Raw genomic sequence first — 25,543 nt, 5'->3', positions numbered from 1 at the left:
TACTTATGCTTAGTTACTTTAAGAGATTTTTTTCATTTATTGAATCGACACTCACTTTGTGGTAACATTTATTCATTTTTAATTTGAATTTCACTTTGTTCGCTATTTATAAATACAGTGGAATCTCGGATATGTCCTTAATGCGTTCCAGATCATGGACCTATACCAAATATAATGTATACCAAATGTATTTTTCCCATAAGAAATAAAGGAAAAAAGATTAATCCGTTCCCATGAAAAAAAATCATAGTTTTGTTGCATTGATGTGGTTACATAAAATAATTTAAACACTGCTTAGTAGTAAAATAGATGAATGTGGAATTTGGATTAAAACAATGATGAATTTAAACTAAACGTTTAACTCAATTTAAAATACTTATAACTAAATAAAGTCTTTATCGTTTCATATCACAATGGCATGTCAGACAGGGGTGTCATAGCTACATAAATAAAAAATAGCTTAGGTGCAATAAATAACCATTTAATCCCACATTACCTTGGTGAGAAAAATCAAGTGCTTATGATGCTGAGAAGGAGATGTTATTGTTTGAAAAGAGAGTCTGCTTCCAGTAAAACATCAGGAATTCGACATTCTGTTGTTTTTCTCTTTTTTGTCTCTTTCCCCTAGATGACTCTGGTGAGGCTCAGTTTGACTTTTACTAAAAAATCTGTCTAAAAAATTTTGCTTTTGCCTTCTCACAATGTTTTGAAAATGTGATATTGTCTGGTCTCTCCAGACAATGCTATTAACTAACAAGTTCTTGCATACATGTCATATTCCAAACGAAGGTCGTTTACCAAGCAAAATATTTCGCGTCCAAATATGATGTATACCAATTTGGACTTATTCCAAAGCAGACGTATACCGAAGTTCCACTGTAGTGGTATTAACCAAATAATATTTTTAATTAAAATTATAAAAATCAACGCTTGAAACATCTTAAAACTACGATGCAAAAGGCGTAAATTTATTAAGAAATTGATTATTTTAATATTGCAAATTTCGGCTACAACTTTCAGGGGGAAAAGTCATAAATTATTATACATAAAAATGTTTCCAATGACGTTTCAGTAACTGGTTAAAAAAATAAAATAATTTATTGAATGACGTGGTATGAAATATTTTAAATAATTTTCTAGGAGGCTGTGTAGCAGTGGACTGCTCTTCCGGAAATACGGGCTCTATTCCCGGAGAAGATGGTTCTGTTTCCGCATCAACAAATGTTTTTGTCCTCGACCCGGGTGACATATTAAGTGAGTTGTAAATTGGTTACATCTTTTACATATATTATTTGCTCTTTAGCTTTATACTCGTATACTATAATCACTTAAATAGATATGTTTTATGGAACATTTATGCACTTATAAAAAAAATACTACTGAATAGTTACAGACAACCTAGAGATATTAAAAACATTTCACAAAATATCTGTCGTTTTTGCTTTAAAATTTTCATTATCTCCGATGTTAACCCGATTAAATATTGAAGCTGGCGCCGTTCGAATAAAACAAACAGTATATATTTTTTGATGTCATCAAGAAACTTGTTTGTGACATCATTGTGTTTATTACAACTTCTTAAACCAATAAATGTTTTGATCAGGGTCTAATCTCTCATCAGCTAAAGGATAATAATTTTTAAACATGAAATATAACAAATGTAAAATCATAAAAATTTGCTTTAGATATTTAAAACATTTAAGACCCCATTGCGGCTCACCCTATATAACAAGTAACAACATTTTCCAGGAGTGGGAGAGCTATGCGCCGATGGTTCGGTCCACCCGGCTTGGTTGCTATACCTAGCCATCGCACTCGGTATCATGTTCCTGGTGATGCTCATCATTAACTGTTTCCTCTGCTCTGCTATGACTTGCTCTTGTGCGAGGACTGAGGTAATTAAATATTTTTATATATTTTATATGGTAATTTGTATTGATACTTCTTGATGGATGTTCATTGTTAGGCAAAAGGTATGAAATTAAATAAATCAATTAAATTTGGTATTTTATTAGCATTATTTTATCAATGATCAATCTCAGATCTCTTTTGCGAATGAAGTCATCTTTTGAATGATATAATGGCACTATTCGTAAGAATGCCTCATCAATGAATAGATATTAAATATCAAAACTGATATGCATTTCGAACATTTTCACTTCTATTGTATCACATTTTATGGTCTAGTCCTTTTTCATCTTCTTCAATAAATCTAATTTAGCTCTCGCTATTATTTGCGATCTCCTGAGAACCAAAAAATTGTAACTATCATGAGTGATTATATTGAACTGATAAAATTCAGGCCAGTTGGAGGGCAAAAGCTGTATATTGTATCCAATACCTATTGTTTAATAATTTTCATTAAGTGATTCCACAGTGACTATATTTAAAAAATACAAAAAGTTAAATCCTATTTTTGTTTTAATTAAGATTCTGGAAAAGGACCCATCAGTGGTAGAAGACTATGATCCTTATAGAAGCTGGCACGGAAGTCAGTATGGATCAAGATACCCTTCATCAACAATTCACTCTGCCAGGTAATTTAACATATTTATTTTCAACTAGTACTTTCTCCCAGCTATGCCCATATTTTAGATTGTTGATTATATGACAAAATTATTATATATTAATATTTTACCATATCCGCTCTCTATGTGGAGCATATGGAGTCTACAAACTGTCTCCAGGTTCCTCTGTCGGCCACCAGCTCTCTTGCATCCTCCCAAGTCAGGCCCGGGTCCCGAAATTCAGACGAGAACTGCCGACGAATTGTCACCAATGGTCATCCTTGGGGGCGCGAATTTGATGCCTTGTAAAACATGCAAGCTTGATTAAGGCTCCCATGAGGCATGCAGAGTATACGGCCCAACTAACTAAATCACCTTTTTTTGGCGACAGTTGTGACCAAGATTTGCTACGTCCTACGCTTTATCACTCCTTATTATTATTCATTCCTCACAAGTCAAAGAAACCTATTCGCAAAGCTATGGCTACTCTGGCCCCTTGTAAGGTGCTATGTTTCACAGCCGTATAAGAGAACAGGAGCAATGCAGGCATTGTATAGGCGGCATTTTGTCTTCACCGAGTATAAATCCAATCTCCAGCTGTCTGGAGAAAGGCTGTCCTTCATACTGTTTTTAAATTTTACAAAAACATTTAATAATATGCTTTATTGATATTGAATACCTTATTTTTTCCCTGAATACATATGTATCATTCACTTTTACAGATCTGTATCTGACAACAGTGATCATTATGCCATAGTACAGTCCCGCCCGGGAAGCAGACACTCCGGAGCCCATCGGTCACGCCATTGAAACTCTATTGACAAATATTGTACAGTGCCTTTCTTTGTTTGATTAAGTTCGTAAATAACACTAAAATAATTGCTCTCAAAATAACTAAAGCATCATTCGTTAACTGGCTTAAAATGGGCACGAATCAATTAGTAAACTAATGAGTACATCTACTACACAGAATTGGATACAAAATAACTAAAGCATCATTCGTTAACTGGCTTAAAATGGGCACGAATCAATTAGTAAACTAATGAGTACATCTACTACACAGAATTGGATACAAAATAACTAAAGCATCATTCGTTAACTGGCTTAAAATGGGCACGAATCAATTAGTAAACTAATGAGTACATCTACTACACAGAATTGGATACAAAATAACTAAAGCATCATTCGTTAACTGGCTTAAAATGGGCACGAATCAATTAGTAAACTAATGAGTACATCTACTACACAGAATTGGATACAAAATAACTAAAGCATCATTCGTTAACTGGCTTAAAATGGGCACGAATCAATTAGTAAACTAATGAGTACATCTACTACACAGAATTGGATACAAAATAACTAAAGCATCATTCGTTAACTGGCTTAAAATGGGCACGAATCAATTAGTAAACTAATGAGTACATCTACTACACAGAATTGGATACAAAATAACTAAAGCATCATTCGTTAACTGGCTTAAAATGGGCACGAATCAATTAGTAAACTAATGAGTACATCTACTACACAGAATTGGATACAAAATAACTAAAGCATCATTCGTTAACTGGCTTAAAATGGGCACGAATCAATTAGTAAACTAATGAGTACATCTACTACACAGAATTGGATACAAAATAACTAAAGCATCATTCGTTAACTGGCTTAAAATGGGCACGAATCAATTAGTAAACTAATGAGTACATCTACTACACAGAATTGGATACAAAATAACTAAAGCATCATTCGTTAACTGGCTTAAAATGGGCACGAATCAATTAGTAAACTAATGAGTACATCTACTACACAGAATTGGATACAAAATAACTAAAGCATCATTCGTTAACTGGCTTAAAATGGGCACGAATCAATTAGTAAACTAATGAGTACATCTACTACACAGAATTGGATACAAAATAACTAAAGCATCATTCGTTAACTGGCTTAAAATGGGCACGAATCAATTAGTAAACTAATGAGTACATCTACTACACAGAATTGGATACAATTTTTGTTAGGTTTGGATTTCTTATGCCAATTCTTGAGATACTTTTTTAGTAAGAAAAAATGTTGAAATAAACAAATTATAAAATACATTGAAATAAGCATTAAAAAGTGCTTTTATTACAAATTTTGTGACGATATTATAAATGCTGTCCAAATACATAATAAGTTAATGCTACGATATGTCAATTAGTTATAAATGTTATGTACATACACATGTATTAATACTTCTCTATACTGTCTTTTGTATAAAAGTTCATTATATGGTTTATTCATATTGTATAAGTATGTTAAGACTAAGTATGTAATTTTCTTGATAGCACTTTCATTTTGACTAATTTGTTCTTGCATAGTATGTATCAAGTCAAAAAATATTTGGTAAATGAGTTTTAATCTATAAATTTCAATTAGTATGTAATATTAATAACCTGTAATATGATATACATACATGTTGGAAATACCAAATCATTTTGGTATTACAGTATATAACTATTGTGATATGAATTTTATTTAAGGCATCTGCTGGATCCAGTAGTGATGGTGCTAATTATAATATATTGATAAATACTTATCCGCAATCCGATTCGCTTTCTAATGTGCATGATTTTAAAAATTTGATATGAAAATAATCATTAAATATATATTTTTTTAAATTAGACTGGTAATTCATGCTAATTTGTTGTAGACTTCATAGAATAAAGGGCTTTAAATACAAGCTAACATAAAAATATTGTTGGGTTGTGCAATTAGCAGTTGAGTTTAAATTAACACATAATATTTTATTTATTGTTTCGGCATTAACTTTGTGGTAAGACATGTTACAATGATTAAAGAAAACAGTTCGTTTTTTACCACTTAAGTTTTATTATAGACTACATGTTTCAGAAGTTAAACTTCCATCATTCAGGTCTGTATAATAACTAATAGTTATTATGAAGACCTGAATGATGGAAGTTTAACTTCTGAAACATGTAGTCTATAATAAAACTCAAGTGGTAAAAAACAAACTGTTTTCCTTAATCATTGTAACACATAATATGCGGGTACATGTGCTAAACTATTGATGTTTGAATGTTGATATCTGATACTGTGGGATTTTCCCACATCAATACATTTATGAAGTTTGAAGTTGAATGCGCGGATGCATAAACTTCATATTAGCACTTTAACTGCAGTTAACCCTTCACTAGTAATAGTGTTAAATTCAAATTCGTTACATACCCAAAAGTTAGTATTAAAACGTTCTTTAAAAATATACGCAACCATTCTTTGTTGTTATTGATTAGATACATACAGTTAGTTCATAATTTAGCCAAAAGACGCGCTATGAATGCCAAAATAATAACTTCACTTGTCTCTCGAAGACGAATTGTCAATGCAGTCATGCAGTCATGCAAAAAAAAGTCATGCAGTGAAGGGTTAAATAATATTTTTTAAAGTGGGAGCCGTTTTTTTAGTTTGCTTACAACGTACATGGATCATATTTGACTAAAAATTATTATTTTTTCATTTCTATGTCCTGTGTGAATTAACTCAACTATAAGTAAAATTTGTGTGCTTTTGGTCCATAAATAGACCAAAGTCACTTGTAAAGGTACAATCACCCTTTCTGCATACGCTATGCTGTGTTAATTAAGCTTGATCACCATTTTTGAAACTAAATTTTGCTTGATATTACATATTTGTTTTTTGCAAAATGACTTATGTAAAAATAGCTCCTATGTGGAGAAAACCAGACTTGTGAATATGGATTTTGACACACCTAAAATGTTGTGAAATTAAATATATATTTAGGTCCTCATGTTGAATTAGGGACACTTGAGTGTGTATAGAATTATGAAATCATTTTTATTATCAAATACTTTCATTCAGGTAAATTTTCTTAACATATAAACAATATTTAAGTTTATACCTTATAAGTTTGGACTTTAGATAATAAACTAATGAAGTGATAATTAGTATGTATTTGAAATGATGTGTGTCTTTGTGTGTGTATGATTTAGTAGTTTAGGTTTAATAAGTCAAACAGAACATTCAAAATAAACATACAGTGATCCCTCGTATAACATACTTAATTCGTTCCAGGAGCAATTTCGTTATGCGAAAAGTATGTGAAATGCTCTTTCCGATAACAAAATATGTTAAAAATTAATTTGTTCTGTAGCATAAAATAAGTTTCCCTTTGAGTTTCACCATGTTGCCGGACTAGAAGTGATTGGAGCTCTACAGTTGACACCTCTTTTCGGTGTTCCTCAATGAGCTCCTCCACATCCTCCTCCTCTACCTCCAATTCCAGCTTACCGTGATGATGTCCTTCATCACTTCTGTGTCCTCAGCTGCTTCATTCTGGATCCAGTAATTCCAGGTTGAATTAAGGGTCCTTTGAGAATCTTCTCTCCAGGTCTTCTGTATGAGTCTGATTGCCATAAGAATATCAAACTTCTCTATCCTGAACTTTCGGACAGTCATGTTTCCACAAAACTCACATTTTTGAAACACCTTAATAAACAGGGCTCTGGTGTACAGTTTTTCAAAGTTGGCAATAACTTTCTGATCCATTGGCTGGAAGTGGTATATGGTTCCAGATACTGCACCTTGATAAAAGGATAACTCTCCCTCCAGTAAAATACAGTCCGTTGTGTGAGTCGCGTAATGGATGAACAGAAAGTTTGTTATGTGCAGCGTTCGTTATGCAAGGCATAAATGTATTCAGTGTCTTTAGTTCTAATTTCTTTGAATATAATGTATTAATTCAAGAAACTAAACTTTTTTTTTTTAACTAACATATTTTAAACTATGTTCTTCTTTACAATTAAGTATTAACACTCAGTAGGAATATCGGATTTAATTTACTCTATATATATGAAAGGGATATTTTTTAATGATCCTCTTTGCATTCACAATAATAAATAACTTTCATTAGTGAAATTTTGCTTATCGAAAAATGGCATTTAAGTATGTTGGCAATATATTGCATCAAGATGATTATGAAAGTGTTGTAAAAGTGGAATTAAATCATTAAAATTTATATATATATATTTTTATCTAATCCCATCAGTTCCTGCTTCCAGCAATAGATACTTGGAACAGGGCTCCCATGTTAAGCAGTAACGATTCAGTTCAGTGACCGTAGATGGCGAGTCAACCTGTAGGCAAGACTCTAATGATGCCATACCCTGACATTAATAATGATTCGAGTGTTTTGGTGTTAATTTAAATCAAAATATGTCAAGTAATTTTTTATAATCATATTTATCTAATACAGATTTTAAAAAGAATAGAACCAACGGTCTTGTGATTTAAAAAAATACATTTCAACAAAAAGTGGTAATATCATTTTATATGTATGAATGACAGATTATATATAGATTAATTAATAAATTTAAATCTTAATTTGTATAAATTTTGCATAAATTATACCCTTCCAATTTATGTACTTTACATTTATTTTTGCTCTTTGTCATATAAGAAATTGAAACTCTTTATTTTATTCATAAAAGTTTTATTTTGATCATTACAAAGTATCTTTTTATTTAGTATTTTGTATCTCTATGTATATAATTTGTCAATGTTTAAACAGGAAACTAAATAAAATAATAAATAAAAAAAATTGTGTTTTTTTTTCAATTTTGGCACTCAGAATTTTTTTAAAGGGTTTTTCAAAACGACAAGTGTCATTATTAATTTCTCATCTTATTTGAATTTGATAGTGCATATGATATTCTTGAATTGATATGATGACACTTTTATATTCAATACATATTATCTTCTTCCTGGCTACATCCCAGCTTATTGTCCTTGTAGACTGCTGGGGTCAGCTCTCCTCGTCCTCAGGTTATAGGTCCTTTTGTCCACTTAAAATAATTCATAGGGTACTGCATCAAATCGATATGGCGACAATTTAAAAGTGTGATTAATCCTGCTCTTCAGGTAGCTCTCGGGGTGATTATAAATATATTGTGTGAAAAACATCTATTTATTATACATCCAGCATGATAGCTTAACGCGCTACTACTCTATAGAAGAAGGATATTTAAAAAAAAAATTATGGCCAATCTAGTGAATGAATAAATAAAAATACAACTTTTCTTCATATATGTTTTATATATATAATGTATTTCAGTTAAAATTAAGTACATAGTCATTCATAGTATTTGATGACAATGAGTAATATAATAGACACATATTATTTTAATTTCTCTACCTTAACATTTATTAAAAATAGATATTGTTATTGTAACTAAAAACTTGTGTCAAAAATTCAATACGTCTGGCTGGTGAAGTATTGCAAATTGGACACAAATGACTTTGGAAAGGAAAATTTTTGAGTTACTTGATTTATTTATATCAAGATATAATATTTTATTAAAAATACTGTAATAGAGTAGTACTAATGATACTGATAAAATGCCACAAGAATGTTATTGAATATATATTTATATTAGTACGTAATTTAATTATATTAACTCTAATTTATTTAATGATTTAGCATGCGCGTCAGAATATGATAAACATTAATACTATCTTTTCAAACTGCCTCATTGGTTATTTCAAATTGCATAAAATTGACACTTACTTCATGGTTGAGTTTATATATATATTTCTTAAAACACTTAGTACGTATGATTTAAATAACTTAGTTTTAAGAGTAATAAATACTTTATTATGGTAAATTTAAAACCGGAATATAGTAATACTCTTTACCCAGTTAATAAAATCACAAATAATGTGTTTCTTTTTTGTTGTAACAAAACTTGACAGGAATAAGTCATTTTTACTTACATGTGCGTGATTTGATGCATTCATTTTATTGTGATGTAACAAATTGTGATCGGTAATGTTGCAATATACAGCGTTAACATTTTTTAATCTAGAACAGGGCTGCCCAAATGTATAAAGATCTTTTTTAAATCTCCTCTCTTTTTTAAATCTTGAAAATCTTATTAACATAGTTACAAGAGTGTGAAAATTTACTAGTTTAAGTATAATTTAAACATCCAAGCTAACATAATGTAAAATTGACAATGACAATTACAAAAATCTCATTGCTACCATGGGAAACCCTGATCTAGAGCTATAATATTTTATTATATTTGACTAGATTTTGTAATTTATAATATACTTTTAATATTACCAACACTTACAAAAATTGTTTTTCAAGAGTTTGTAAAAAATATGGACATCTTTGAAAGATTTGATTGAAAAGCTATTGCAATAAACGTAGATGTCAATGGAAGTCCAATTGAGGCTTTTTGTAAATTAGTATTAAAGAAATACCAAAAGAAAGGTTCCTGTGTAATCTTTGCCAAGTCGGTTATTTTTGGAGAGCAGCATCCTTGGAAGCAAGCCGTTTGTAGCGTTCCGAGACCCACGGTCTATTATCTTCTTCTGCGTTATTCTGCAGTATGGAATCATATGTATTCCTAGATGGCTTCTCATACTGCAAAAAAAATATATTTTGTAATTTTCTCTCGTACATGGATACAATAGAATAGAGCAGTAAAAATAAATATTGTTATTGTAACTAAAAACTTGTGTCAAAAATTCAATACGTCTGGATGGTGAAGTGTTGCAAATTGGACACAAATAACTATGAAAAGGAAAAATACTGAAGTTAAACTCGGTTTATTTATATCAAGACATAATATTTTATATTATAAATACGATATATGCGGTATATAGAGGGTTGAGCTGAAAATCTGTCATTAATGATTGAAAGAGTCCCTGCTCCATAATTGTTTCTGAAGCACCCAAGTATGAGAAAACTCATTGGTCAAAACAAGAGATGCCATAGGAAGTGGTCGCAATAAGTCACTGGGTAACCATAAAAAATGTCTGGATCCCATCCAGGGTTACTGTATAAAGAATTGTTCATCGCTGAAGTAAGTAAATAAATTCGTAGGAAATAACTCAACAATATAGGTTATGTCGTGTGATCTATTGTTAACGTAGAGCAAATATACATTTCTATTAGAAAATGTATTAGTTTAGAACATTTGAAATAATTTATATTTTTTAATACTGTAGTTACAAAAGTACCTCACAGTAGAATTTGCATCGGGTTAAGATCTTGTATTATAAAATAACAAATTTTTATAAAAAACTACATATGTACATATATTTCAATGTGAAAAAGATTTTCCATTTGTTTTTATGTTAAGTACATATACCAGTAATATTTAGATATTCGATTAAAAACCCGTAATGGTGTCAAAAATAATTGTAAGAAATGCCACAGGGTATATTAACCCATGGTAATATACCCGGGATAATTCCACATCACAGGGTATATTAATCTGTAAAAATACTATCAATTAAGATTTATTTTTTTAAAGCATGCATATTGTTTACCAAAATAGGTTGAAGAACAAAGTCCACTCGCTTGGCTGGCATGTACGGCTCATTGCGAACCCGAACCCTTCTGGTCTGCGGGATGTATCCATTCTTCAGAACCGTTACCTCATAGAAGCCGGGCGTCAAGAGCCTGAAGTAGTCCCCTCCGTGAACTGCAAATTGTTGAAATAGCAATCTATTATGCATTATATTATACAGCCTAAATCGAAATAAAGTGAATATTTTTTAAACAAAATTATTAAAAGTTATTTTGAAAATTTTTTAGTTGAAGTTGCCAAGCTTGTTTTCTTTTCTTTCTTCTTAGGTGGATGCAAAGAAGCTGGGAGCCGACAGAAGAGCCTGGATTCAGTTTGGGAACTCTATTTGCTCCATATGGAATGGATATTACTATTAATATTATTTTACTTGAATGTAATTTTTAGGTAAACTTAAGCAATATTTGTTTGAAAACAGGAATCGAGTTGATGTAGAGTGTGTTCTAACCGAGAAACTCTGTGAGACTGCCCAGATTTTAAATCCAACCCAATTGAACATCATCACATTTTGATAAATTAATAATCGAGAAAATGCTGCATTATCATAGGGCACTACATTATATAATGCAGCATTGGGTGCGGATAAGAGACCAATAGGAGGAAAAAAGTATACCTGAAGTGACGTCATGTCGTATGTCATTATGTCTCCAGGTGTCTGTGATATTGCGGACTCTGATCACTGATCCGGCCAGTCCTCTTCCCGTAGGGTCCCTTATCATCCCGACAATTCCAGAGTGTATACGCCACATAAAACCGATCAGAGCAGCTTTATTCCTTTCCCATTCTCCCTTCAACTTGGAGGCAGCCGGATACTTCTCACAGCCCAATTCCAGTGTTATTTCAAAGTCGTTGGATGACAGATAGTTGAAATCCTGCATTCCTATAAATGCGAAATATAATTTTTAGAACAATGAAGAAAAAAAGATCGTTCTTTCAAAATAATAATTTCAAATTATTTTATTAATGTTTATCCAAAATTGTTAAAAAATTAAGTTCAAGAAAAGATTTTAAAATGTGAATATTTATTTTATCTATTGTATAAAAAACGTTGGACAGGATTGATTCACAGTAGTTTCATGTGACGCTCCAAAAGGGATTTTATATTGACAATAATCTTATGAACCGGAATTTGGGGTTTGTACTGTCCATTCCAAGTTTTGGAATGGCATTTAATTACAAACTCAATACATATTGCCAGTATTTATTATTCACACTATCACATAAACTTTCTGTTTTGGTTTTATAAAATTGACAAAATTGTAATTTGTACCTCCTTCCAAGCTGTACCATTGGGCTCCGTTGGTGATGCCACCTTGTTTCCCGAAGTTGTAGGGTTCTTCCACTTGCAGAGGACCAGGGTTGCGACAGCCTTGTCTGTTCTGGGAGGACATGTCTGCATGAAGGTGTGCATACGTAGTAGCCAAATCTCTGTAAGAAATCAGAATAACTGGGTATACACTAGTTTTAAAGGATGTACATGATTAACGATCTTTCCTGCACATAAAAAGTGAGCGAGTGAATACTGCATCTATTTGATTCAGTCAAATATAATAAAGTAAAGTTTATTAAAATAATTAATAAGACTTAGTCCAACTAAGTAATGTGAACGAAATTGTAATATACTGAAAAACGTGAGGAACTGTAGTATTCTAATGAAAATGTTAGTCGTTTTTTTCACAAACTACGCTTTTCACATTCGTACATGTGCCCTGCATGCAACACACACTTAAATTTATCCTTTGGTACCCTTCCTTAGTGCACACATATTCCACAGGTGTATGAAACTGTTCAACTGTAGTTGATATTACTATATCTATTCAAATTAAGTCTAATTGAAATGGAAAGCAAAAATATTGTTGCTTGTTTCAAATAAAAGGGTCGGTTAATTTACCTGAATGTGTCATCATCGGGTGTTCCGGCATATTCCTTAGAAGAGGCACCTGATCTACTCTCGTCAAATGGATAGTTGGCAACCAGATCTCCAGCGTGGATGTTGGCACTCAGTACAAATGGGACTTGCATAATCAAACGCATTACAGCACGAGTTTCTGGCTCAATCTATATGAATAAATTAAAAAACATAAAAGAAAGAGACATATTGTTGAAATGTGTTATTTTAGTTGTTGTTATTATTTCAATTGTGAGTTAAATATGTTAAATTATAAGAACGTGAAAGTTAAAACGTATATATTATATTGTATTTATATCAAAAGACCTGGCGGCAAAACTGGTAATCAGTTTAAGTGAATAGATAAGATATAACTACGTAGAATAGATAACTTTAACTTTCCTTCTGAACCTTTATTTCTAATGAATGATACCGAATGTTTTTGTTATAATTATTTTTGTTTATCTACCCTATGTAGTTAAAGCATTAAAGGGCATCGATTCCAAACTGAATTTAATATTTTAACAATGAACCTACTGTATATAACTTTACATTTATTTCTTTGCAACTTAAACTTCCTGACAATACGGATAGACAACAACAGCTTTAAAAATGCCGAATTTATTCAAAATTAAAGTCTAGTGAGTTTACAGCACCTACAGCCAAATATTTTTGTATCGAATATTGATACAGATCTTTCCTAGTGACTTTTAAACTTCAGCACACTGCCACTAGGACTAGTGGCGCATCAGTGTCAATGTGGGATTTATTTAACAAGATACTGATGATCCAAGTGAAGTAGTTCAGGATGAAGGACTGTTGTATGGAAATAGAAATGGAGAAGAAATGCCAAGAAGGAAAAGTTGCACAGCATTAATGTATAGTGTACTCACAGTTTCATATCCATATCCATACTCATACTAGAATTTATGACTTATACGCTGCATATGCGTACAAGTCACATGAGATTTCTTGTTTGATATAATACAAATTATTGTAAATAAATATATTTTATTATTTGTGATACAAAGAGTAATTATGAATTAACAACAATCTGGTCAAATTATAAGCTTAAATAATAAAATTTAAAAAGATTTTTTCTGGCGTTTCTCATGTGTATGATTATAATCCAGGATTCGGACCCCACATACTAATAAAAGAGTTTCTGCTCAATAAAAAGCTTCTTTTCATCTCACCAATAGATGTCTCTAGTAAAGTTCTAGTGATTCAAGAATAATGTTTCAAAATTGGTTCATATATATAGAACTTCCAAGAATTTGAGTAGTGTGGTTGTCAATAATGGGTAGAATTGGTGAATGTTACATGTGTGTAAAGTGATCACTTAACCCAGCCTATGACGGTCGTCAGCCCCGTAAATGCCCAGACTTCCATATTCTTCTTCATCTCTGATGAGATGTCAAAAAATAATATAATGTAATCTGTAAAAAGTAATCTACTTACTGGTTGAGAGAGACGATCAACTTCCGGTAAAAGATGATTATTTGAACCATATCCTTCTTTCTCTTTAGTAAACAGAATTCTGTCCAGATTTGGGAAGTTCCTGTTTAGGTCGATGGAATGGTTGTTAGTTCTTCCAATAAGATAATCTTTAGCCCCCTGGAATGTTGAGCAAAAACATGTTTAATTACTATTTTGAAAAACAAATATTGTGTTCCAATACTCACAAATCTGGATTATCTCTAAGTTATTATTTAAAAAAAATCTCAACATAGATGAGGAAGAGTATGAATGTTTTGGAAGTTACATGGCTTACGACATTTCATAGTCAAGTACGTTATCACTTAACCAGCCTATAACAGGTCGTAAGCCATGTAAATGCCCAGACTTCCATATTCTTCTTCATCTATGTTGAGATGTCAAAAATTTAAAAAAATATATGGATAGGAAAATAAGTACCATGTAATAACTTTCATAGTTTCTATAAATAACAAACTCACATTCCACATTTTTTTGGGAATTTTTTCTCCAACTTTTTATAATTTTTATATAAAAAATATTTCAAAACTTCAGGACATTTAATTAAAAAAAAAAAAATGAAAAATGCCAATAGATGTCGCGAAGCATTATCGTTTTTAAATAAAAGATGATGAATTTCAGAGCATTCTAGGGCTTACGAACAAGCATAATATTTGTATATAATACACCTAGACAATTAAATTATCAATAGGGTTAATAATCCAATTTCTGATAAAATAAATGACAAAAATATGTTTTTTATGTAAAAAAAAACAACCAAATGAATGTTACATAAAAAAATAGAAATAAGTTTTCATTAATTGATTCGGCAGTCACTTAGTGGTAAAATCTATCCATTTTTAATTATGTATTACGTACTTAGTAAATACCACTTTTTTTTTAAAAATCTACTTTGTTTACTTGCTAAAAAACACGGTGTTTGAAAATGATGCGCGATGCATCGAAACACGTGTCACAGTAGATTTTAAGAAAAAGTGGTATTTACTAAGTAATACATTAATTAACAAAGAAATAAGCTTCACTAGGCGCTAGGCTCTGTACCACCACACCTATTGCATACCCTAAGGACGGCGCTGACCGATCGTGAACACAGAACCTAACCCGAGTTGGTTTCGTTTATGTCGAAGGTTTAAACATCCGTGGATATCAAAAGAGGGTATTGAAAATGACGTATGTACTCACGGCCTCTGTGGCGGTTTGCCAGCCGTCGGGATTCATGGACGGCATGAGATGGATACGAGTGATTTGAATTAGTCTGCGAATCTCAGCATCCCCCTGCAAGTAGCGCTCGCAGAGGTAGTCCGCTAACCCGAGTAACAGCTCTCTTCCCAATACTTCGTTTCCGTGCATGTTTCCAATGTATTTGAATTCGGGAATCACTGGAAATTAGAAATAAAATTTTAAAAACATATAAGCACCATGATAGTTGATATATGAGCATTTTGCTCACGCTACATATAAGTAGGGTTTTTTTAAAAAAAAACAAAAATGGTCACGGAACTTTGTGAAGCTTTTTACCAAACAAAAAAAACCTTATTATTCCTTTATTCCTTCTCCTTCCTGCAAAATCTATTTTATTTACCATACCCTTACCCTTTTACTCCCTTCCTCACACACACACACTCCCACTCTTTTTTATTTTATTTTTTATCTCTTGTTGTTTTTGATCGTTATTATAACATAAGTGTGGAATTGTGTAATTGGCTTTATTTTTATTAATGTAACTATTTTTTATAATATACTTTTGCTAAATGTAAAGCTAAACTATTCCCGAATAAAAAATAAATACATATTATTCCATATTTTATCATTTTGATGGATTATAAAAATATACAAGTAATAACAATATAAATAATTATCTGTTCTATAAATAAAGAGAGGGGCAAGTTAAACTCTACCCCCTTGACTAAACCCCTTCCCCCTTACTTACCCCTCTTCTTATTTATAGAACAGATAATTATTTTTGTGTTTTAGTTTATATTTAGACCAGAAGATGGAAGCATAGCTACCAAAAATAGTCGTCATAATAAAATAAACTCAAGTGGTAAAAAAACAAGTGTTTTTCTATTGCAATTTAGATTTAATTTATTGTAGCGTATTTGTATGGTGAATGAACTGACAGGACACCGTAGTAATGAAGGGCATACTGTAGCAACAATTTTTTATGCTAAAACAAAGTGATTTAAAATAAATGTAACATTATTTGACTATTTTCAATCAATCCAGGGGGGGGCAAGTGCCCCGCCTTGCGGGCGCCAATGGAATGCGATAATATAATTAAATAAATATGTAAATATACGATAAATGTTAGAGCATGCAGTTTTGTTTTATTAAAAGCTGTGACATTTTTTTATGAAATACTTAAGGTAATTACAAATATTCTGTTCGTTGTGTCCACTTTTTAATATGTAAATAAGTTCGTTTTTACATATTGAACACATACATACGTTAGTAAAGCTCGCATCAGATTAATGTAGATTTATGTTTTATACTGACATCCCCAGTCTGGTGATGTCGGTAACGATAAAACCCGGTCACTGGTCAAATGAAAAAGGGGAATAAGTATCTATATAGTTGTTGTTTTATTATATTGGACAAAAAAATACTTTTTGAAAATCTTTTTATTTCTAAATTTCGTAAACGAGTATTCAGAAAAAAACGTAGATAATAAACAATAAAATTCAAGGCTAGGTAGATGACTGAATGTAAAAATTGAACTTACTCAATTCATGGTGGCCAGGGTGAGTCGAGAACTCGATGACGTGTAGAGGTACTCCCCTCACAGATGGTTCGCTCAGGTGGTAAACACGGGTTATGTTTTTACATTTCTTATGCACATTTTCCAAGACTTCGTACAACTCGTCGTTATTGTGATGTTTCCATTCGAACTTTGCGGCTGCCAAAGTCAAGCAAGCGACTAGCAACAGAGGAAAAATGAGCGACAGGCGCACACGCGCCATGTTGGAGCGCGGCTGCCAGAATGACTTCATTCGGTTATCCCCGCGTAGATAATAGGGGAGATTGCGCGGGATTATTGATCCGCTCGGGGTTGGAACTCGTGCGCTACTACCGGTAGATTTTGATACTATCGCGATATTTAAAAAGCGAACAAAATTTAAAAATTTATAACTGTTTTAAATTTTCGTCGTTTTCATGTTAACGCGGGAAATTTTGGTGTGCATTTTTAGATTTGTGTGTTTGTAACATCGAAGAAAGTTAAATTTTTTTTTTACATTGTAGTGGTTAGGGCGTTTAGCTACTCTGTCAAAGGTACGATTCCCAAGAGAGGCGAGGGTCAAAATATCAGAGATATTTCACTCTTAATTTCATTAATTATCATCTTGGACTGATGCCTGAACCGTTGGAGTCACCTTGCCTTGGTATAATTAATGATCAAGTATATACTGCATCAATATGCTGCAGAGGTTTATAAACCTTTAGGTGTAATTAAAAAAAAGAAAAAAGAAATGATTGGACAAAAGGGTAAAATTGATAAAATTATATTCGGTTGTAAAACTTTAACAATAGTTTTTTTTATATACAAAATGACAATATTGCTTCCTAACTACAATAAGTTCTATGCCATTTTTTCTTACCCTCTGTCGCTTTCCATACATTTAAGCTTGTGTAGTATTATTTCTATGATTCTCTATGAGGCTTTCTCTCAAATGAACATACCTACTATAAAAAAAAGTAGATACATTTACTTCAAATTAGTCTATTGAATTGAAGATGGAAAGATGCTTATGATTTTTTTTGTGTGAGTTCTAAACGAGTGGTAAAACGGTATAAATTTTTGTTCTTCTACAATATATTCCATTTATTTAAGAATACACAAATATATGTGTTTGTAAAATTAAATAACTTAGTTTGAACCACTTTTTTATTAATACAATTTAACCTACCGGTTTCGACGAAAACCTTGTCGTTATCAGGGTTTATTTTAATAAAAAAACAATAAGAACATTAAAATACTCTAAAAAACTTCCACACACTCCGTGAAAATCCTAAATGTTATTTTATTATTCATTGCAAAGCAAACCCCAATAACAACTAATGGAATCACCCATAAACAGTATGAAGCTGCGCACGCATACGTAAAGTGAAGAACACACACAAAAACCTACTGTGCAGAAATTTTAGGAAAACATTCAAGAAAAAATATATGTCTAGTGGTAGTTACTAAATTTCATTTCGATATGTTCATCGTACATAATAAAGCGTTGATTGAAGTGCTGAACATTTAATGCATATATGTAATATATGAAATTTAATTTACGTATTCGAAAAAAAATTGTATTTAATTAAAATTTTATTTTTTACAAATCAGATTCACCGGTATTACTTTCTCTAAAGGCGTAATATTTTGGTCGTATGGCGTTTGATTAATAGCCAATATAATTCCGCAATAAAAGCAACGGTCGCAGAGAGAATCCCCAAAGCCCAGAGCATGAGGGGGCCCTGCATGTGGCTTATGCCCAGGGCCCGCGGCCCTTCCGAACTCCTGCGCCCCGGGGACAGACGGACTCCCAGTTGGACCGCGTAGTTGGAATGATTTAGAACCACCTGCAAAATTAAAATTGACACCATGTTTTATAAAATATAAATATTGTGTTATTTTGCACCCATAAATTTATATAAACAAATATTACTAACTAACTAACTAACTAACTAACCATCACGCCGCTTCCCCGCAGGGGTAGGCAGAGAGAATCGAACGCCACACCACTCTGTCCTTGCAAACATTCTTTGCCTCTTCTACATTCATGCATCTCCTCATACATACCCGACGATTATTACGACTCCTGACCCGGCCGCTTTCAAGTATTTGACATACCTGATTGTGCCAAGTTTTCTTCGGTCGTCCTCTGCTTCTTTTTCCAACTACATTCGCCTCATAAATTTGTTAAACCGTTCTTTCTTCACTCATACGCTCCACATGTCCAAACCATCTCAACACACCTTTCTTAATTTTATCGATAATGCTTATCTCAGCCTTACATTCTTTCCTTGTTTCATCATTCGAACAAATATTACAAACCCTTAAATTGTTATTAAATTGTTTTAAGGCCCAATATGCGATAAATCACAATTAAATTTTCTTTAAACACAGGTAACATTTGACGTAATTGATTTTTTTCTCAAAACATTATTTTACTGAAAAAACAGTTTTTCTTCGAAATAATTATATGGTTTTGAAAAAAAAACGGTTATTGAAACGTTAGGAGTTCAAAATACATAAACATATTTTTTTTCAAAATATGTTTAAAAAAAAAGTCTAATTCAAATACATATTCTTTTTTTCAAAATATGTTTAAAAAAAAGTCGAATTCCTATACATATTCAGAAAGACATACATATGTCTAGCCCTCAGCGCGGCCGAATGCGTTCTGATTTGAGCGTTGAAATCTCTACCTTACACATTGATTCAAAATATTTTTTCATCCATTTAAAATAAATATATATTACTATTTAATATTTTTTTAAATTTTGATAATAGCGGTATTAAGTATAAAATTTTACATTTCGTTTTTTTAATTGATTATTCTTGGCGTCACTATTAATAAAATAAAACTAAAGGAATATATATTGGCTGCTTCTTTGCACATCAGTTAGGTTAAGATCGTTTTGTTGACCATTTATATGTTAATATAAGTAAATCCGCTTATATAAATAAAAGTGTGATCTGGAGAAAAATCTTACACCTTAAAGTGGTCCAAGGTTTTTAGAGTGGTAGCTATAAAGTGAACGATTTAAAAAAAAAATATCATGTGCATGTGTTCTTCTAGTTTATGTATTTACTAAAATAAAACGGTCTTTAACTCATTGACGTTTAAGATGTTTTGTAGGGAAAAAAAGGTAGAGGGAAAAGAACGCTACACTATTCTTCTATTTGCAAGCATTCTTTGCCTCTTCCACTTTTTCTATTTTTACTACTTTCATTCTTCTTTTGCCAACTCCATGCTTCATTTCCATATATCAGGGTTGGTACCAGGACTCGATTGTGTACTGCCAGTTTAGTTTCGCTTTTTCACCATGCTCAGGGCACCATTCACTCTGTTCTCAGCATCCATTCTGCTTTCTTTATCTTTATCAATCTTTCATTGCCTAGAAAAAATACTTTCCAAATATACAAAATCATTTACCTGTTCCATAATTGCCCCTTTTACAAATATTTCACACCCAAATCTACATTAATCTCTTTAAAAAACCATAATTTTCGATTTGCCAACATTCATCAGCAACCCACTTTCCTTGCACACAATATACATTTTTTTCACGAACGGAACGCCTTCAGGTCTTCTCTGTTATCGGCAAGAAGAACAGCATCGTCAGCATACAAAAGGCAACTGACAGTCAAATTTAAGATTCATCATTTAAATACTTTATTGACATTATTAACCAATCCTTACCTTGTCATTATTATGATACATTTAAATAATATTTTTTGTATACTTTAGATGTGAAAATTTTCATATCGATCGTTGGAATGTAAAAAAAAAAAGAATAGTTTCACGAAAAATTATGTAGTTTTTATGAATATTTTTTATTATATATTTAATATTATGTCAGTTTACTTATTTAAATTTTCTACGTATCTCATATAGATAGATTTTTGCTGTTGTTTTGAGATTAAAATTAAATGGCATAGGTTTTATAGGTTACAACACTTTAGACCAAAACCATTCGCGTCGGATGTTTTATAACGTTGATTATTGAATATATTACTTTACTAGTTACGTCCCTTTAGTTACGCTGGACACATTCTAGTCATGTCGTCACGTGTCTACTTATATCTGACCTGCGTCTCCCAGGCCAGCAGCAAGCCGGCCTCGTGCAGTCTGCCCAGGAGCCGGTTGAGTCTCGCAGTGAAGGGGGAACTCTTCCTTGCCATCACGACACACTGCTCCCAGTATATATCCTGTTGCATTAGTTGCAGGTATGGTACTGAGTCCTCCGTTACGTACTCCCCTATCGCGAAATATCCTGAAAGCACAAGATCATTGTGACGATGGCTCATAGGGTCACGTTTTCACAAACATCGTTCCGAGATTGTTTAAAATATGCGAAATTGAAATATTCAAAATGAAAATTGAAAATTACGTTAACATCAAAGCGAGCGTAAGAAAAATGAAATTTCTAATTAGGTACTTACTTACGTTTATAAAATGTACATTACCTGCGGGAAGTCTTTCAACGCTGTAAGCAAAATCTCCCGTTTTTCCTTTAGATTTTAAAAGATCAAAGGGCCATTTCTTAAACTTGTTCACAAGATGTACCATGTTTGGCTGAAAATTATTGCTTAAACAGTGATGGCGTACTTATACATATATTACTATAATTCATTCATATATTTTTGTTTTAAGGCAAAATATATATTGAAGACTTTCCTGTGGAGTTTTATAATGAACACCCGCAATCGCGGGCTATCTATGTTTATACGTTGTCAATGTAGATAAAGTAAACTCCGAGAAGTAGGATTTGATTTAATAGCTAATAAGTCACCGTAGAACAAAATTAATGAATGTCATGTACCTCAGTAGATAGTAATATTGAAAATATCCATGCGTCATGTGTTGCACCCCAATCTATATTTTTATCTACCAGTTGTTGAACAGTATCTATAGGATCTTCATATCTGAAATGAAGAAATAAATGGTGTTATTTAGGAAAAATATAAGTCTATAAAACGTCATGTTAAAACGTATGTCACAAAAACCTATTATAAAAATTCATTTATGCTGGTTGTAACTGGAAACGTGGATCAATTATAATTCTTGATAATATATTTTTTAATTGCTATAGTCTTAAAGTATAAAATTTAAAAAAATATACCTGGTATTTTCATTTTTTAAATCATATGATGAAAACATAAATAAATCAAGAATTTAATTTGTTTAATAGTAAGCTATAAATATGTAAATGGATATAGAAATCTGATCGCTTTGAGAAAATTTTATATGGAATGTATGTTTTTTGTTGTATTTTTTTAAAAACTTTTTAGTTGGACATTTATATGGATTTGAATAATATAAGATGCAAATTCGGAATCGAATGACATGCTAACCTCAATTTCTTATGTTTTTGTACAAGACCTCTCCCTCCATAGCAAAGTAATACAATAAAATCAAATTAAAAAAAAAAAGAGTTTCAAAGAGCATTCTCTTTTTCGGCTGTCAAACTATCTTACATTGGAACCGTGATGCTACTCGCCAGCCCACTGGAGTATATGTTCGATAACATCAGACTAAATAAAAATAGCAGGCTTATGACTTGTCTCAGCGATGGTGGCGGGTTCTTCACCGAAGGGGGCTGAAATGAAAAAACCCATTAAAAATAGCAATGTTTTGTTTGAAAATCATTCAAAAGATTGGAGCCGGAATCCAGATTTTCAGGAATCCTAAACTACCGAGTTAGCTACCATCGTAAATTATGATATTTAAGACTGAAAATGATAACTTTAATTGTTTATAATTTTAGATGTGATTGTGATAGTTCTGCTTATGTATAACAGAAAATAGGAGTAAAATTTAATTATCGTATTATCTTGTGTACACTAAAGCTCAGAAATATTATAACTGATTTTATAACTTTATAATCATTACACCTTTTCCCCGCAGGGGTAGGCAAAAGGAATGGAACGCTACACCAATCTCTATTTACAAAACAATCCTGCTGAACATTCCGGCTCCTGACCTGACTGCTTTCAAATATTTGAAATGCTTGACCATACCAAGTTTTGTCAATCTTTTTCTGCTCCTACATAAGATACTATTAATTTTTCAATTCATTTATATGTTAATATCGACTGAACTTTTAAAAAATAGTTACCGACTAATATTATTTAAATCTGATGTTTTACCTGTTGGAGTAAGATTCCAGTTACACCCATAACTGATTGAAAAATGGAGAAATGATGCTTTCCAGAATTAGCTGTTATGAACATTGCTACAGAACAGTATACCACCGAAATAAAGACACACAGCCACATCACAGAGTTGAATGGCAATACCTGAAGCAGCCAACTTGCCACCAACCTTGGAAACATAATAAAACAAACAATTATTCTGCTATATAGTGAAATATTCTTAAAAAGGCGCTTTAAAGGACCAATACAAACCTAGGAGCGGGAGCGATGCAAGTTATCCCGGTTCTAACAACTGGCATAGACAAATCTAGAAATTGATATTCGTGATACCAAGAGTAAAGAGCACCTGTAAGAAAAACAAGGATCTTTTTTTTATCTACCATTGTAAAATAATATTATCAATATTCAACTTAATTGTTATTCTTTACTTTCCTCTTCTTCGGGTCCCACTAGTATATGGTAGTTCTTGCACACTACGCGGATCAAATGAATAAATAATTTGATACACAAAAACACTCACAGAAAATAATTTTAATTGATACAAATGAACATTAAAAAATGTATACATGTGCTGAAATGATGAAATGAGAACTATTGCTTATGTAAATACAAAGAATTAAGAAAAAAAAGTTTTACCGTAGCCAAGGTCAGCTCTATCAGTAACAATATTTCCAATAATTCCATTGCCAGTTTTATTATCCCATATCTCTCCCCACTCATGAATGTCATCTCTTATTATTTCAATTGTGCAATTACTCCACCTTAGGAGGAAAAAAGACACATGCCAAAAGCAAAATATGTGATTTTTTAGTAAAAAAGGTTATTTAAAAACCTTACCTGCAAAACTCTACGGCAGTTCTCATTTCAGTTCCATCGATACCGATTATATTGTCATTATCATCGACTTCTACTATAGAATAAGGTTTGTAGTCGAATGTTGCCATTTTCACATGTCTTCCTTTCATATTGGTTATTTTATCCGGAAATAAATTTGCATTTTTTTCGAAAGATTGATTTTCAAAATTCCATATATCCAATGTTATCGGTTGGTTGTTTTCGCGTTCTCCTACGTACTTCTGAGTAACTAATTCGAAAGACGTATGGTTCGTATCATCAGTAACTATAGGTAAAATCAAAAGTATGTCTGGTATGAATTCAACGGCTGATATATTAAGGAGCTGAATCAGTTCTTCTCTGGAGTTTTGGCTTTCTTCAATCGGTAAAAATATTAATTTTCTGTTTCCTCTGCGCTGGTTAGTTACGTGGATGTTTTCTTCAAAAGCATTCACGAATACAACAGGATTTTTCAGATTTATAATAAAATCGGAACATCCCATGTTCAACGATTCCAAAACGAAATTTTGCATTCTTACATCATCTAACGATGAGGAATAATAGTATAAAAATGGAGTGCTCGAATTATTATTATTTTTGAATAAATCATTATTTCCAGATAAGAAAACAGTTACACAATACGAATTCAATAAATATTTTTGAATCACCGCGTTAATAAGCAAATTCATTGCTTCTAAAAACATTTTACTGAAAGTGTGAAATAATTGGATTTAAAAAAAGTAATGATAATACAGCTTAAAGTATTGTAAAATATATTCGATCCGAAAGAAGACCCTTCCTTTGCGTTATGATGTGAAATATCACTTTTAGTACAATGTCTCCGTTATTATAATACACGGAAGAGTAAACAATTTGCCTCATTACGTTTGAGGTTCGTGCATCGTCATCATACAAAATATAGGGTAATGTGGACTACAATGAGCCAGAAAAAAGTTTATTATTATTATTATTATTCTGTACCCGTATATTTAACCAAAATGTGTATAAATCAACGCCCAAAAAATTAAATTGTCTTTTAAGTGGACTTCAATTCGACAATAATGGAAAAAGTATAAAGGTTTTTTTGAAAATTGGAAAATGGTTAATTGTGTACACCTCATGAAAGACAATAGTTCGGGAAGGGGTGCACAGTGAATTATGCATGCAATGAATATTAATTCAAGGCTTTTGTTTAAAAATAGACACAACAAAAGAACGATCTTTAAATTTTCCTTATTTATTAAAATTTTATAAAAAAAATATATGCGCTATGACTATGAATATTAAATATTATTGGTAAATATATGTTTATATAAAAATTACCAATAATCTTAAACTTATACAGACTTTCCTAATAATGCTTACATTTGTGGGTATTTTTGTCTTGTATTTTTTTAGTTCTATTTCATGGTATACAATAAGTGGTACCAACATTTTTGTTCATGGCTCATTATTGATACAAAAAAATGACATTGATATTAAGTATCTTTCTATAGAAATACGTATCAGTTGCACAAATACTTCTAAAAAAGTCTCAACTCAACATCACAAATTGAGA

General features: G+C 31.7%; 3 protein-coding genes across 3 annotated transcripts in view; 1 reads left to right on the top strand and 2 right to left on the bottom strand.

The window, feature by feature from the left end:
- Positions 1 to 4,283, top strand: part of LOC148305768 (uncharacterized) — a 40,121-nt gene extending 35,838 nt beyond the window's left edge. The window contains exons 8-11 of the mRNA XM_088266152.1: positions 1,141 to 1,254; positions 1,750 to 1,895; positions 2,431 to 2,537; positions 3,230 to 4,283. Coding sequence (XP_088122278.1) covers positions 1,141 to 1,254; positions 1,750 to 1,895; positions 2,431 to 2,537; positions 3,230 to 3,317 — 455 coding nt within the window. The 3' untranslated portion in view covers positions 3,318 to 4,283. The remainder of the gene's footprint in view (positions 1 to 1,140; positions 1,255 to 1,749; positions 1,896 to 2,430; positions 2,538 to 3,229) is intronic.
- A 4,956-nt stretch (positions 4,284 to 9,239) lies between these two features.
- LOC148305767 (carboxypeptidase E-like) lies at positions 9,240 to 17,264 on the bottom strand. Its single transcript, XM_088266151.1, has 8 exons — positions 17,005 to 17,264; positions 15,465 to 15,661; positions 14,247 to 14,402; positions 12,789 to 12,955; positions 12,168 to 12,325; positions 11,511 to 11,777; positions 10,860 to 11,014; positions 9,240 to 9,948 (listed from the first exon to the last, which is right to left on the bottom strand). Exons 1-8 carry the CDS (start codon positions 17,240 to 17,242, stop codon positions 9,823 to 9,825), a joined length of 1,464 nt encoding a protein of 487 aa, XP_088122277.1. The 5' UTR covers positions 17,243 to 17,264; the 3' UTR covers positions 9,240 to 9,822.
- A 1,368-nt stretch (positions 17,265 to 18,632) lies between these two features.
- LOC148305766 (uncharacterized) lies at positions 18,633 to 24,095 on the bottom strand. Its single transcript, XM_088266155.1, has 7 exons — positions 23,989 to 24,095; positions 23,146 to 23,320; positions 22,474 to 22,595; positions 21,819 to 21,921; positions 21,463 to 21,571; positions 21,085 to 21,269; positions 18,633 to 18,848 (listed from the first exon to the last, which is right to left on the bottom strand). Exons 1-7 carry the CDS (start codon positions 24,093 to 24,095, stop codon positions 18,633 to 18,635), a joined length of 1,017 nt encoding a protein of 338 aa, XP_088122281.1.
- Positions 24,096 to 25,543: the final 1,448 nt, after the last annotated feature.

This window comes from Brachycentrus maculatus, unplaced genomic scaffold (genome assembly GCF_059751285.1).
Source record: "Brachycentrus maculatus isolate JH-2025_06_01 unplaced genomic scaffold, ASM5975128v1 h1tg000262l, whole genome shotgun sequence".
In the NCBI taxonomy this organism is placed as follows: domain Eukaryota; kingdom Metazoa; phylum Arthropoda; class Insecta; order Trichoptera; family Brachycentridae; genus Brachycentrus; species Brachycentrus maculatus.
Note: the sequence above shows the minus strand (reverse complement) of the source record. Positions and strands in the feature narration are given on the sequence as shown.

Bases quoted from the DNA above. Each gene is read 5' to 3' on its own strand.
- LOC148305767 (XM_088266151.1), bottom strand. From the start codon at position 17,242: ATGGCGCGTGTGCGCCTGTCGCTCATTTTTCCTCTGTTGCTAGTCGCT. The intron at 15,662-17,004 runs GTAAGTTCAATT...TCTAATTTCCAG, and splicing joins CCCTGGCCACCATGAATTGA to TGATTCCCGAATTCAAATAC. The intron at 14,403-15,464 runs GTGAGTACATAC...TCAACATTCCAG, and splicing joins GGCAAACCGCCACAGAGGCC to GGGGCTAAAGATTATCTTAT.
- LOC148305766 (XM_088266155.1), bottom strand. From the start codon at position 24,095: ATGGCAACATTCGACTACAAACCTTATTCTATAGTAGAAGTCGATGAT. The intron at 21,572-21,818 runs GTACATGACATT...AATAATTTTCAG, and splicing joins CAATATTACTATCTACTGAG to CCAAACATGGTACATCTTGT. The intron at 21,270-21,462 runs GTAATGTACATT...TTGTGCTTTCAG, and splicing joins CGTTGAAAGACTTCCCGCAG to GATATTTCGCGATAGGGGAG.